A 12,997-nucleotide genomic window follows, 5' to 3' on the forward strand; every position below is an offset into this window, starting at 1 on the left:
GCCAAAATTTAAAAAAAATATTTTAATATCTTAAAAAGGAAAATTTGGTATGCAGAATTGTTAAGCGCCAAACAACTAACTCAGAACCGCTTTCCGAATTGAAATTTTTTATTACGTATATATATTAATGTTGATTTATATATCCTTATGTATTTTTTTCTATGTTTGTTTTTGAACATTACATTTGTTTTTACATATACGTTTTATATAAAATTTAAGTGTGTACTCCCTTGTGGGGGGGGGGTAAATGTATGTAGTTTCGGGGAAATCCGTGAGTTTCATATTTGAGAATATTGAGAATTTTAGGTTTTTCTATTGTTCCAAACCATAATTAAGTTGCAATGCAGATGCATTCGTAAATCTAATTGTTGGACCATTCGTGTAATATTTTAACATGCTATGCTGGATTAGATCTATGAAGTTATGTATTTCATGGATACTGGTGATCAATCATTCAAATAAATGCATTTTGACTTAGATTTTTTTTTATTTGAGACTTTGATTTATCAACGAAAATGTCATATAACAACATCAGTGAATGAATGAAGATGTTATTTTTGGTTTCTCAAAAGCATAAGATGCTGAAAAAGCCAGTAATTATCAATGGTCACATACATTCCAACTTGTATTTAAAATCTTAAATAATAAATAATCAAATGAGGAAATTTATGCTTTCTTTTAGTTACGATCAATTTAAACTGATTCAATTGCAAATTGCAAGGGTATAGAAACTTCGGCTTACCGAATTCAACTTCCTTTCTTGCGTATTTATATCCTTTTAATTAAATTGTTTCTTATTTTTTATTATAATTATTTTATCTGATTGTAAGCGTTTCTCTTGGAAAGTAAATTTATTTAAGTCAAGTTATGTATGAAATATGATGAATTTTTAAGAAAAACTCTCTTGAAGTTATATTAAAAAGTTAGCAAAACAACCCAATTGACTTGAGTAGACATGACATTTTTAATTGCAAACTATTTATTTCATATTTAAACAATAATTCTCTTGAGCGGACACTGCTGCTTTAAGCCGGAATTAAATTAAATTACATTGTGGGTAACTCTACAAAAGAAGAGCGTATAATATTCACGGATTTCCCCCCAAAAACGGGATGCTTTTCTCCTCTACGGTGCATGGGTTGGGTGCGTCATGGTTAACTACTTGTAGACAGTTTGGAGAAGTGGTCGCCTCCGCTGATCCAATGGCTTGTAGGCATGCTGGTAGACACTGGCCAGGCGCCAGTGTTCCGGATACTCGCCCTGGCCCGATCCGCCGGCTTGGCTTTGGAACGGCGGCACCAGCGTATCGATATCGTAGTTCTTCTTGGAATATGGCTGTCGGGGACGTGGCACCACCAGGACCCTTGCTCCTCCGCCTCCGCCTCCGCCGCCGCCGCAGGGTGACTCCACTCCCACAAAATCCCCGGAAGCATTATGCTTGGGCACGCCGGCCCGAAAGGCTGCCTTGCTGGTCAGGCAGTGACCATGACCATGTCCATGTCCATGTCCATGACCATGGCCAAAGGCCGGGGGACAGCAGCGCGGAGCGGGACCTACCTTGTGGCAGAGACGGCGGGCCGGACGTCGGAGCAGGACGTCCCGCTTGCAGGGTGGTCCGCCCGAGGGCCTGCAGTCCATCGGTTGGCAATCCTGCCCAGAATCCGGACCCAAGTACTTCTCCCGCAGCGCCTGGTAGGTCTTGTCGCCCAGCAGAGGCGACGATTGATACTGCTTGGCCAGGCGGTCGGGCATTCCCCGTCCGGGCAGCTCGGCCAAGTTCCCAAAGCTCACTCCACCACCGCCACCGCCACCGCCTCCGGAGCCCAATCCTGGCCGGCGGCAATGTGAGGCACTCGAGTCCCGGGACACACTGCGAGCCCTTTGGCGTGCCGGCGGCGAGTAGTCGCAGGCACAGGGATCCTCGCGGTCCAGTCGGGCGCCACCAAAGTCCGTTCGCCGCCGCAGGATGTCCTTGTCGAAGAAGTCCGCCTCACCCAGCGTGCTGGTGAAGACGCCAGCAGATCTACCCAGATCTGCGGACTGCTCCTCGCGCGGTGTCTTCACGCAGGTGAAGACCGCCGGACCGGCGGAGTCATTGGAGCCATCAATGTGCCGGGCCAGGCGCGGTTCGTCCGATGGATTCGCCGGCTTAAAGTCCCAGCAAATGGCCAGATCCATGGGTCCCATTTTCTTGGCCGGCGCTGAGCCAACACCACGGAAGGGATCACCGCCGCCCAGGGCTTTGGGCACTATGCCACCGCCGGTCTTCGGGCGGAACACCTTCATCTTGGTGCAGTGCGTCGGACCGGCATTGTGCGTCTTCACGCCCACACCTGTGGCAATGGGATCAATGTCCAGCGAGAGGCCGGCATGGCCGCCAGAGATTTGCGCCCGCCGAAAGGCCAGATCCGCCACGCAGTCCGGCAGCGGCTGATGGTCCAAGTTGTCCTGATGCATCCGCTTGGCCAGCTCGAAGTTGGCATAGGCCGGCACCACCGGCGACGGACACCGCTCGTTGGGCTTCTCCGTGATCGAGTGCAGCGGCATCTTCTTGATCAGATCCGGATCGGGGTCGTAGCCGCGGCCGGGCGGCGTTGCTGCCACCGTGGGCAGTGAGATGAGATCCTTGCCGGGATCGAATCCTGTCAGGCTAAGTTCGCTGCTCCGTTCCAAATGATCCGAGTAGCGATTTTGGGCCGCTGCCAAGGCAGGAAACTGTCGTCCTGCCGCCGATCCAAGCTGTTCCCGGTACTTGATGGGTTGCGTTTCCCTGGTGTCCAAGGTGAGGCGACTCAGAGGCACCGGCTCCACTGGGTTCCGGTTTAGATCCAACAGCTCCTGATGCGTGGGCAGCCGGAATTGGGGCTCCGTCAGATCGCCCGGAGTGTAGGTGAGATCCGGAATGGCTGCTTGCGACATGGTTCAATGGGTTTTTTGTGGATGTGGCTTTCACTTTACAATAACAGGAGGTGCAGTCAATGGGGATGGAAATGGAAATGGAGATGAGATGCCGATGAGAATGAGTTATGTACAAATGGGTTTTTAGTGAAGTTTTTAAAATGTAGTCATAAAAGAGTATTTCTCAATGCCAAGTTAAAAACGTAACACTAACAGAGAGTTAGCAAACTTTAACTTGAGATTGGGAAAACAGGCTCAAATTATAATAATATAAAAGTACAAATAAGTTTAGATTTTAATCTAAATTTAAGGCATTCAAAAAAGTAAAAGGTATGCAATATTATTTCCAATATACACAATTATTTCTTGATAAGATTGTTAATTAATAAACTATTTCTAGTTAAGACTGTTAATTAAATAAATCAATATGAAGCTTGTATGAAAATGGTTAAGGCGATGTTTAAATGAAGATGCTTGTGATTTCCTTTACTATAAGTTATGGAATAAAAGATGATGATAACTTTTGAATATTGTTTACTTTTTTACCAAATGGGATGGACCACTGAACCCTAAAGCGACTCACCTTAATGCTGGGTCACCTGCTGGCCGCAGTCTAGGATAGAAATCGAGATTTAGCTATTTTTAAAAATATTTTAGATTTACCAGTAGTACTTATTATATTTCTCAGATCCTTTTTTATACCCTTGTTTCAGTTCTAGGGGCAGCAGGTGTCCATTCTTAGTGGGGAAACGACCTTGACGACTCCTTTGTGGAGGCAACTGGCAATCCTTGAGGCGCCCTTAAACTGCAAAACAAAAAAAGAACTCGAGGGGTTAACGTGGGTTAAGAGCTTAGCCAGGAGACTCGATAGACACCTGTTAGGAAAACCCTCCCGGCGTGTCTCGAGTAATTCCCTTATTTATGGTCCCCGGACAAACAAACCAATTGATAAAAAAAAGCCCACCCCGGAAACCATAACTGGAATGGGAAGGAGGCGGAACAACCCCGGAAAAGGAGCCAATTACACGGCGTAATCTCTGTGCCGGAACATGTGTAGAAACGCATTTGTCTAATTCCACTTAATTCCTTGTTTGTGTTCGAGTCCTGTATTTGTCCTTCGAAAGTTAAAGCCAGAGGAGGCGCGTTAAAAAACTGGACAATCCCTGGATATAAACGCTCCGATCTAGGGTCATTTATCAGGGGGATTTATCCCACAGAAGGCAGGTAGTCATAGCTGCCAGGACAATATGTCTTTAATTCTTGAAAATTATATAATTTGTTATTAATGAGAGAGTAGAAAATTGTTTAGAATAGTCAAAGTACAATAAAGGGTATTTTAAAGATATATGTATATAGGAAGTATCTATTAACAATAAGTAACTCTGATCAGTAAGTATCAATGAACATTAAGTAACTATGATTAGTAAGTAACTATAATCAGTAATTAAGTATGAACAGTAAGTAACTCTGAACAGTAAGTATCTACGACCAGTAAGTAAGTATGATCAGTAAGTATCAATGGAGATTAAGTAACTATGATTAGTAAATAAATATGATCAGTTATTAACTCTGAACAGTAACTATCTATCGCCACCAAGTAACAATGACCAGTAAGTATGTATGATCACTTACTAACTTTGAACACCAATAAACAATGACTTGCAACTTTTGTAATACAACACATATCTGAGACCTGCCTGGTAGAAGCCACTTCGTTCCGGGGATGTTTGAACAAGTTGGGAATTATAAGCACAGATGTGCGCAAGTAACTCTGAACACTGAGTAACTATGAGCAGTAAATAACTCTGAACACTAAGTATCTATGATCAGTAATTAACTCTGAACAGTTAGTAAGTATCTATGACCAGTAAGTATCAATGATCAGTAAGTATCTATGATCAGTATGTATGTATGTATGATCACTTACTAACTTTGAACACTAATAAACAATGACTTGCAACTTTGTAACACAACACATATCTGAGACCTGGCTGGTAGAAGGCACTTCGTTCCGGGGATGTTTAAACAAGTTGGGAATTATAAGAACCGACGTGCAAGATTTGTTTCGGAACAAATTTAAGCTATTTCAATGAAACTATGGAGTTCTTGTTCTATCTAATTTTATTAGTATATAAATCGAAGCATGGCGAATCGGTGGACTATATATATACATATACATATATATATATAGCTGCCATAGGAACGATCGGATTTTAAGAAAACAAATTATAACTTTTCCATTTTTCAACAGATTTTCATCAAATTTTATGTATAGCAATTAAATATTAATCTAGAATTTTGTGTAAAATTGTATGAAAATCGGATTACTATATCATATAGTAGAGTTTCGAAGTTAGCTTCCTTAAAAACTTGAATTTTGTGCAACTATATGGATTTTTTGCAACTATAGTCACTGATATCGTGGTTCTCTTCACAAACAGACATGGCTAAATCGACTCGCCAGCTGATTGGATGCAGAGATACCTTTTTTGACTGCAAAAAGATTCGAAACATTTTTCAAAAATGATTCCCCTGGACTAACGGACTACCAGGTTCCCACGCGGATGCAGGATTTCAATCAAGAAATGCAAATGGGAGCAGCCGCAGAGCCATTGGTAACTCGATACTCTCTCCCGGCGCTGGCCGGGATGTCAGCACTTGATTGAGACCTTGATCGATTGGGGGAGTGGGGGTGGTCCAGGCTCTGGCGTGGGCGTATTGCACACACACACACACTCGGCACACGTTCGCAACGCGTGTCTGGTCACCACAATGGATGAGGAGATGGTGTTGGCACTGTAATTAAATTTGCACGGCAATTACACAACATCATTTCCCGGGTGGCTGGCAGGGCTACCACTACCATTTCCACAGATTCTGGTGTAAAATACAAATTGATTTTAAACTCAATTAGCAACAAAAGTGGAGGCGTTTAAGCGGACACCGAAACTACACAATGAGATACGGATTACGACATTTGGATGGGCCTCAGATGGATGGGCAGGCGCATTGTGTTCCTATTCCGGAATAGATATACCAGATACAGAGCCCTCCCCCGAGCAGGGATAACAACCCATCACCCCTTGCGATGGAAGCGATGATTTTTATGGCAACCCTCTGGGGTGCAATTTATCACATGGTGCACTCCGCATCCGCATCCGTATCCCTTGGATTACAGACAGTCAAAAAGCTAGTTGAGCACACGTGCAAGGATGGTGCACTTGTAGCCCAAGACTTACGCTCCTGCTCCTGCTCCTGCTCCTGCTCCTGCTCCTGCTCCTGCTCCTGCTCCTCCTCCTTCTTTTTGTGTGTCCTGGTCGAGGCGACAAACACTTAAGCTAATTTCACGCTCTACCGCTGTCCATGGCCGCCAGTTAGTTGCAGTTGCCTCTGCTCCCTTTGATCAATTTTACCAGCAGCTGTCGTCGTCCGGGGCCATTCACAAGATCCTGACAGATTCCGAAAACAATCCAATTTTCCCTCGTGGAAATTCCTTCAGCCAACCGATTGTGTGTGTATATTGGGAATGGAAATACGGAAATATAAATAACTCCAGTGCTCCGAATCCAGTTGCGTGGCAATCGACGACGACGTAAATAAAAAAAAAACAAAAGAGGCGCCTGCTTCTGGTCCAAAGTTACCGTTACCAAGTAAATAAACTTAACTGTCGCTATTTGCAAATGTGCAAATCAAGGGAAGGTGGGGGGAGTGGTAGGGGGTAGCCATAACGGTAAAGGTAACATGTACGGAATGCGTACATACGTCACTCGAAAAGCAAAAGCCTATCTGGCACAGGTGACAATTATTTCGTAAAGAAATTGTAGCTTTAATATTATGATATTTGTTATCTCTATATACATAGTATAGAAAAATAGCATTATTTATTTATACAAATTAAAATCAAAATTAAAAAATCATAGTTAAATTAAAATAATCAAGTGAAAATAATAAACACATAAAAATCGTAACGAACTTTAAGCTTCAGTCAACTGTAAGAGGACACTTTTGTCACCTGCCGTTTGTTGATGTTTATACTTCCCTCTCCCTCGCACTTGGACAAGACAGGTCGCAGACCGTCGGAATGCAGCTAAAGCTAAGCTTTACCTTCCGAGGAGAGAAAGGGAGAGGTGAAAAAATAGAGAGTCAAAGTGGTTGCCATTGCCACGTTGTTGTTATTATTATTGTTATTCTTGCGAAAATTATATATGTATTATTATATTATTGTGTTAGTCGCGTTGCCACGCCCCCGACCTCCCCTTCCCATTATCCAGCGAAAATTGGGCCGTTTGCTTAAAAGGAAAGCAGAGAGAAATGCAGAAAAGTTGATAAACTCTCTTCTGGCAGACAGCCTCCAAAGCCACGATACAGGGTACATCGATGGATTCAATGTGGAATTTCCTCAAGAAACCAAAACAGAAATTACTCTTTTTTAAATTACAAAATTAAATCAAATAATATACAATAAAATAATTAAAAAATCCATTTGCTTAAGGCACATCAGAATTATACAATTTTAACTTCACCCGATGACCCTGTTTTCTTCAAAAAGGGGCGTTTACCTTTTTGTTCCCATGGGTTTGGGGGTGTTGGGGTAAATAAAGGGAGTTGGCAATATGAGAGAGGGGGGTTTGGGGTCGGTTAGCAGCTGGCTTTCCCAGGGAAAACGTCCAAACAAATGAAAAACACAGCCACAGCAGATGCGACTCAATGAGAGATGTGCAGAGCCAAAATCAAGGCTGGAAAAATACTCGGGATGGGGCTCATTCCAATATGTACGTATATATTTATATATATTTATTATTTGACTGCTTTTTACACACACACACACACACACACATCATATTTAGTTATAGTATAAACAAATATCACAACTTACAAGCTACACAAAAAAAATTTATTGATTATTACTAGCATTCCTCTATAATCTATGGGTTTTTTTCGGATTAAATTTCTAAGTAGCATAAAAAAAAAAACAGTTAAGATGCCTTAAAATACACAAATTAAATATTCAAGTTGAATATTTATTGTTTACATTAAATATTTGTTCACTTTTAGCCTCTGGTTAAATACTTTAGGTAACTAAATCAATAATAAAAAAGCACTCACTTTTCTTTGAAATCTTACTGTTTGAATTTTAACCTTGGGTTAAGTTAACTTAAACTTTCATAAAACAAACAACCAAAAGAAAAGTAATAAATAAGATTAAAATACTTTTTAAACGGTTCAATGCGAACATATCCACTAAATAAGGAAAAACAAACGAAAAACTACTTTAAAACAAAATGAATTAATTAATATCAATACTCATAGCGATTTCTGGATAACCTTGGTATCACCAAATTGGGTAGTTGAACTTCTAGTTAATTACTATAGCCATAGGTTAGCTAGAAATTTAGTCAACTTCCGTTTAAATAATCAATTTAAGACTCGGTAGGACTTAATACCAAAAAGATTTTCAGATTGTAATACCAGGATTGGTGGGGAAAACCCTCAGTGAGGCTTAAGTCCCATTCTAGGGTTAAAAATGTAATCAGCGTAACACTGAAAACAATTGTAGTTTGAAGATCAAGGATTTCTTCAGCTTATTGGGTTAACCAAGGATTAGGTTATCCTAGTATTTGGTACATAAATCCATACAGCTGTGGAAGAGCAAAGTTAACACTCTATTCCGACCACGCCCACGGATCCTGATGACACACCTGCCGCCCCCCCACCTCCTACGGGGGGGCGAAGAAGTTGGCCTCGTTGAAGAGGCAGCTGGTGGCGAAGCTGGAGGCGCCGGCGCTGTCTCAGGGCGTCTCCAGCACATGATTTAGGTAGGCAATGTAGCAGATGGCCAGCTTAAGGATCTCGATCTTGGACAGCTTCTTGTCCGGCGGCAGAGTGGGTAGCAGCTTGCGCAGCTCGGCGAAGGACACGTTGAAGGCCTCCACCCGGATGCGCTCACGCGTTGCATGCGCCGTCCGGTACTTGAGTGTGGCACGGCGACGGCGACGACGCTCTTCCCGCGACAAGCCCACCAGCTCCGATGGATCCAGGTGGGCAATGGGCGTGGTCCGGCGCCGCGGAGCCGGCGTTGGCGGAGGCGGTGGCGCCGGCTGGGCAGCCGTTTCGCAGGCCATTCGTGCCTGGAATCGCTTGTCGATATCCAGCGTAGTGCTGGCCGCATAGTCCTCGCTAACCAGATGCGGATTGTTTGCCCCCACGACCATCTCGTCCTCCTCGGGCAGATAGTAGCGGCTCAGGGCGATGCTCTGCGCCGGACCCGCCGCCATGTGCGTCATGTCGTAGACCATTTTCTTCCCGGTAGTTTTGACTTGGCCCTGCTGCCGCCGATTGCTACTGTGGAAAGAAGATGAAACACAAAAGTGAGTAATTGCAAAATAATTGCATGAAAAAGCTTAAATATTTTTGCAAATATAAAAGGTTTAAAATTATAAACAGTCTCAGAAGTGTGTTTATGTTGTGCCGAAGAAGGACACTTGCTGTCCAATCCTTCTGAATTAAATCCTCGGCACTGTAACCCCGCAAAATCAAACACTTGCATTATTTATGGTTCATTTGTGTGCATTTGTCGTGAAGGGTGTGCGAGTGTGCCGCACACACGCACACCCCTTACACCCCTTACACCCCTTTGTGTTGTTTGCCTTTCCTATTATTTTCATTTATTTTTATTGTACTTATTTTGTTTATTGTTTATTCGCAACATATTTTCACACCTACACAAATAGCCGAACAATCGGCACGTTTATTTGCCCGCGGGAGTTGGTTCCATCTCAAGGAAAGACCTCAACCCCTTTGGATCGGGGTGTACGTGAATCCCTGAACCCAAAACCCTTTTGCGGTTTACATATTATTTTATTCGCATTAATTTAATGGGGTTTTTTTCAAAAGTCACACACAAATTGCGTCAAGACAAGGACGTGGTCATGGCTATTGTTGGCCTCTTGAGATTAAGCGAAATCGGATATAGTTCGTCGGTGCTAAAGTATCTGGAGATTTTTAAAAACCATAAACATATCTGTCATGAATTAAAATTAACCATGGTTACAGTTTATTTTTAAGTAAGTAAGTATTTGAAGTTACATTTGCTTTACAGAAATTAAAACATAAATAATAAATTTGGAATTAAATTTAAATTCCTTGATTCATTTTTAAAAATAAGCAAAATATTTTTGCTATGTATGTAGTTGGTTATAATTGGAAAAAAAAAGCTTGGTTCTTTGCCTTTCCATACACTTTTTTGATTGAACATCGGAAACAGAAAAAAAATATATATTACACAATCACTTTTTTTTACTATTTTCATAAAAAAAACCCGATTTGTCTAAAAACTAATTACAAATTTCCATTCCCCACTTTTAAATTATTCCAATTTGCAAAGCGTGAACTTACAGCAGACACAGGTGCAGAGTATTCCGTAATCCTTTGCGTGGCTAGTGGCTAGTGACTGCTGCTGCTTGCCTGAAGGAGACACACGTCGAACTGACTTCCGGTCGCGAGGCTGCAGCTTCCTTTATTGCGAAAATCGGAACAACCCTTGCCTCCCAAAAACAACAGCCAATGGCATGTTCACCACCCTCGTCTACAGGCGCCAATTAAAGCGTTCCCTGCTAGGAGAACAAAATGGCGGTGGTTGTTTCGGAAGACCGCCCCTTTGAGAAGAAGAAATCACCCTCTATATGGGATGCTGTATGGGATTTCATAATTAAATTTACGCGGGCTTCTCTCTGCGACCGCACACAGTTATCGATTACACCAAAAGATTGTCGATTTCAAGACCAGGGACTTTACCAGCCCTGGCGAACATTAGACTAGATCTGGATAAATATCGCGGTATTTGAATAACATTTTAAATTAGCTCGAAATTTAAATAAATTGCAGCAAATAAGCAACAAATATTACAACTTAATTATGGTTTTTGTGTGTCTTAAGTAAGTAAACTACAATAAATGGGTACACTTATGGAAAACAAAAGTGTGCCACCAAAGAGTATCGATATATTGTCTTTATATCGCTGTATCGATAGTACAGTACACATTGCATTTCATAACACAAATTCATCAATGCCAATTGTTTTTGCTGAAATAATCAAATAAAATGAACCTGTCACGACTACTGGCACCCCTGCGGAGCACCACATGCCCGGTGCGCACCTACGGCAAACACAATAAGAAGTTCCTCTACAAGGATGGCCAGAAATTCGAGGGCATCACATACTATCCCAGGTGAGGGGCAGCGCGGTGAAGAAAGCCGCACTTTACGCCATGTTTTTAACAACGACCATCAACCCGTTATTCGCAGGACGCCAGATCACCAGGACCCACCCGTGGAGCCGGCAAAGTTGTTCCGGGTGCAACGCATTAAGCCGGTAAAGGGCAATCCGTACTGGGAAAAGCGCATCCTCAAGGATTTGGGCCTGGACGGCAAACAGAGCGACTTTACGGTGGTAAAGAATATACCGGAGAACAATGCCCGTCTGTGGAAGATCAAGCACCTGGTGAAGGTCACTCCGATTACGTTTCCGTATGGCGAACCTACGGCACAAGATGTGCGGCACACGATACTCAAGGAGAACGGAGAGTGTCTGGTTACAAAGGACCTTGGACCCGTGGAGGTGCGCCTGGAGGCACGCGGCAAGTTTGACGAGCAGCCCCGCCGACTGGACACTGATCTGCTGCGCAAGGACGCCCGTCTTAAGTGGCTGAATCCATGGTAGTCGTGTAATGTAACCAATACAAATATCTGTTAACTCTATTTCCATAAAAAAATGTTGCAAAATATATAAAAAGAGGAAAGAAACTTATGTTAAAGCGGGATTATAAGGATCACTTATGACCATGGCTACCTTCTTTTCAAGCGTCTTGCAACCGGAGATGGCGAACATGTTGTGTTTGCGGTCATAGCTTATTGAGTTTTTGAGGATTTCGGCGATGGCGCTCTTCTTCGGCTGCATGTTCCAACGCCAGAACTCCTCCTCCAGGCACTTGACCACATGCGCCTGCTCCATTGGCAGGAAGGGAATGAAGTGATCGATCACGTGCGATTCTATTAAGGCGGTCTGCTTTAATCCACCTTCCAAGTTGTAGGCGGCATTCTTCAGGAGTTTCTCGAAGTCGCCCAGCCGGGTCTCCTCCCGCAACACGCCGCTCTTCATCAGGTTGCCCAGATGATCGGCTATGTGCTTGCCGGCCGTGTTTGAGAGAAAGATGAAGATGGCCTTTGTGTTGTCCGTCCCGTCGGTGAAAACGTTATAGTCGGCAAGCGAGGCGAGCGTATCGAAGACGCCGCTGGGCATCTTGTCCACCTCGTCGAAGATAAACAGCGAGCGCGGACATTTGCCCAACTGATTTCGGACCTCTAAGCTGATCCGCTGCTTATAATATTGCACAAAATCTGCGTTTGGAAAGTCGGCCTGGCCCAGGTACTTGGTTACATAGCCGGATTTGGAGCCCTCGAGGTACAGTGCCTGCGCGATCTGATCCGCCACAAAATTCTTGCCTGTTCCCGGCTGCCCGTGGAAGCTGATCACCAGTGGCTTCCGCGAAGTACTCCTTGAGCGGAAGTGAGCCTCCAGTGCGGCCACAACATGCTGTTTCACAATGTGTTGCCCAAAGAGTGTTCTATCCAGTGAATCTCTAAGTGCTGCTTGCGGGAATACACGTAATTAGAAACTATTACAAAAACACAATCCGCACTGACCCCCTATGTTGCCCGGTATGCTGCGGTCATCGCAGCACTCGGTAAACTTGCATCTAAAGTACGCCGCAGAGCCGGCGATGCCAAAGCCTATGGCGGTCATGGTGAGCGGTTCAAAGGACTCTGCTGGCAGAATCATCAGGATTCCAAGGGATAGCAGCACTACTAATCGCATTTTGGCCACCTATGTATGTACGTACATTTGCTTCAAGAATGAATTTACTTATTAGCGGTGAAGAGTCGGCAAAAGCTCGTGTCACGATTTGAACCTCGATAGGTATTATCGATCAATGGTTTTCCTTTTCGCAATGAATTCAAACTTTTTACTATTTTGCATTCATTCTTATGGTATAACTAGGATTGGGAATGTTTTTTTTTTTTAACTAATTCTGTCCCGTTT

General features: G+C 43.4%; 4 protein-coding genes across 4 annotated transcripts; 1 reads left to right on the forward strand and 3 right to left on the reverse strand.

The window, feature by feature from the left end:
* Window positions 1-961: 961 nt before the first annotated feature.
* LOC110183256 (uncharacterized) lies at window positions 962-3,532 on the reverse strand. The gene is made up of 2 exons (XM_020951481.2): window positions 3,482-3,532; window positions 962-2,952 (listed from the first exon to the last, which is right to left on the reverse strand). Exon 2 carries the CDS (start codon window positions 2,917-2,919, stop codon window positions 1,159-1,161), a length of 1,761 nt encoding a protein of 586 aa, XP_020807140.2. The 5' UTR covers window positions 2,920-2,952; window positions 3,482-3,532; the 3' UTR covers window positions 962-1,158.
* A 4,129-nt stretch (window positions 3,533-7,661) lies between these two features.
* Window positions 7,662-10,389, reverse strand: HLH4C (Helix loop helix protein 4C). The gene is made up of 2 exons (XM_086826157.1): window positions 10,294-10,389; window positions 7,662-9,240 (listed from the first exon to the last, which is right to left on the reverse strand). Exon 2 carries the CDS (start codon window positions 9,192-9,194, stop codon window positions 8,688-8,690), a length of 507 nt encoding a protein of 168 aa, XP_086682283.1. The 5' UTR covers window positions 9,195-9,240; window positions 10,294-10,389; the 3' UTR covers window positions 7,662-8,687.
* A 310-nt stretch (window positions 10,390-10,699) lies between these two features.
* mRpL30 (mitochondrial ribosomal protein L30) lies at window positions 10,700-11,700 on the forward strand. Its single transcript, XM_020951484.2, has 2 exons — window positions 10,700-11,126; window positions 11,203-11,700. The coding sequence occupies exons 1-2, from the start codon at window positions 10,999-11,001 to the stop codon at window positions 11,615-11,617; spliced, it is 543 nt and encodes a 180-aa protein (XP_020807143.1). The 5' UTR covers window positions 10,700-10,998; the 3' UTR covers window positions 11,618-11,700.
* On the reverse strand, window positions 11,628-12,988 carry Torsin (torsin family member). Its single transcript, XM_020951482.2, has 2 exons — window positions 12,601-12,988; window positions 11,628-12,543 (listed from the first exon to the last, which is right to left on the reverse strand). Exons 1-2 carry the CDS (start codon window positions 12,770-12,772, stop codon window positions 11,702-11,704), a joined length of 1,014 nt encoding a protein of 337 aa, XP_020807141.1. The 5' UTR covers window positions 12,773-12,988; the 3' UTR covers window positions 11,628-11,701.
* Window positions 12,989-12,997: the final 9 nt, after the last annotated feature.

Source organism: Drosophila serrata, unplaced genomic scaffold (assembly GCF_035046125.1).
Source record: "Drosophila serrata isolate PLE 108 unplaced genomic scaffold, ASM3504612v1 contig_154, whole genome shotgun sequence".
NCBI lineage: Eukaryota > Metazoa > Arthropoda > Insecta > Diptera > Drosophilidae > Drosophila > Drosophila serrata.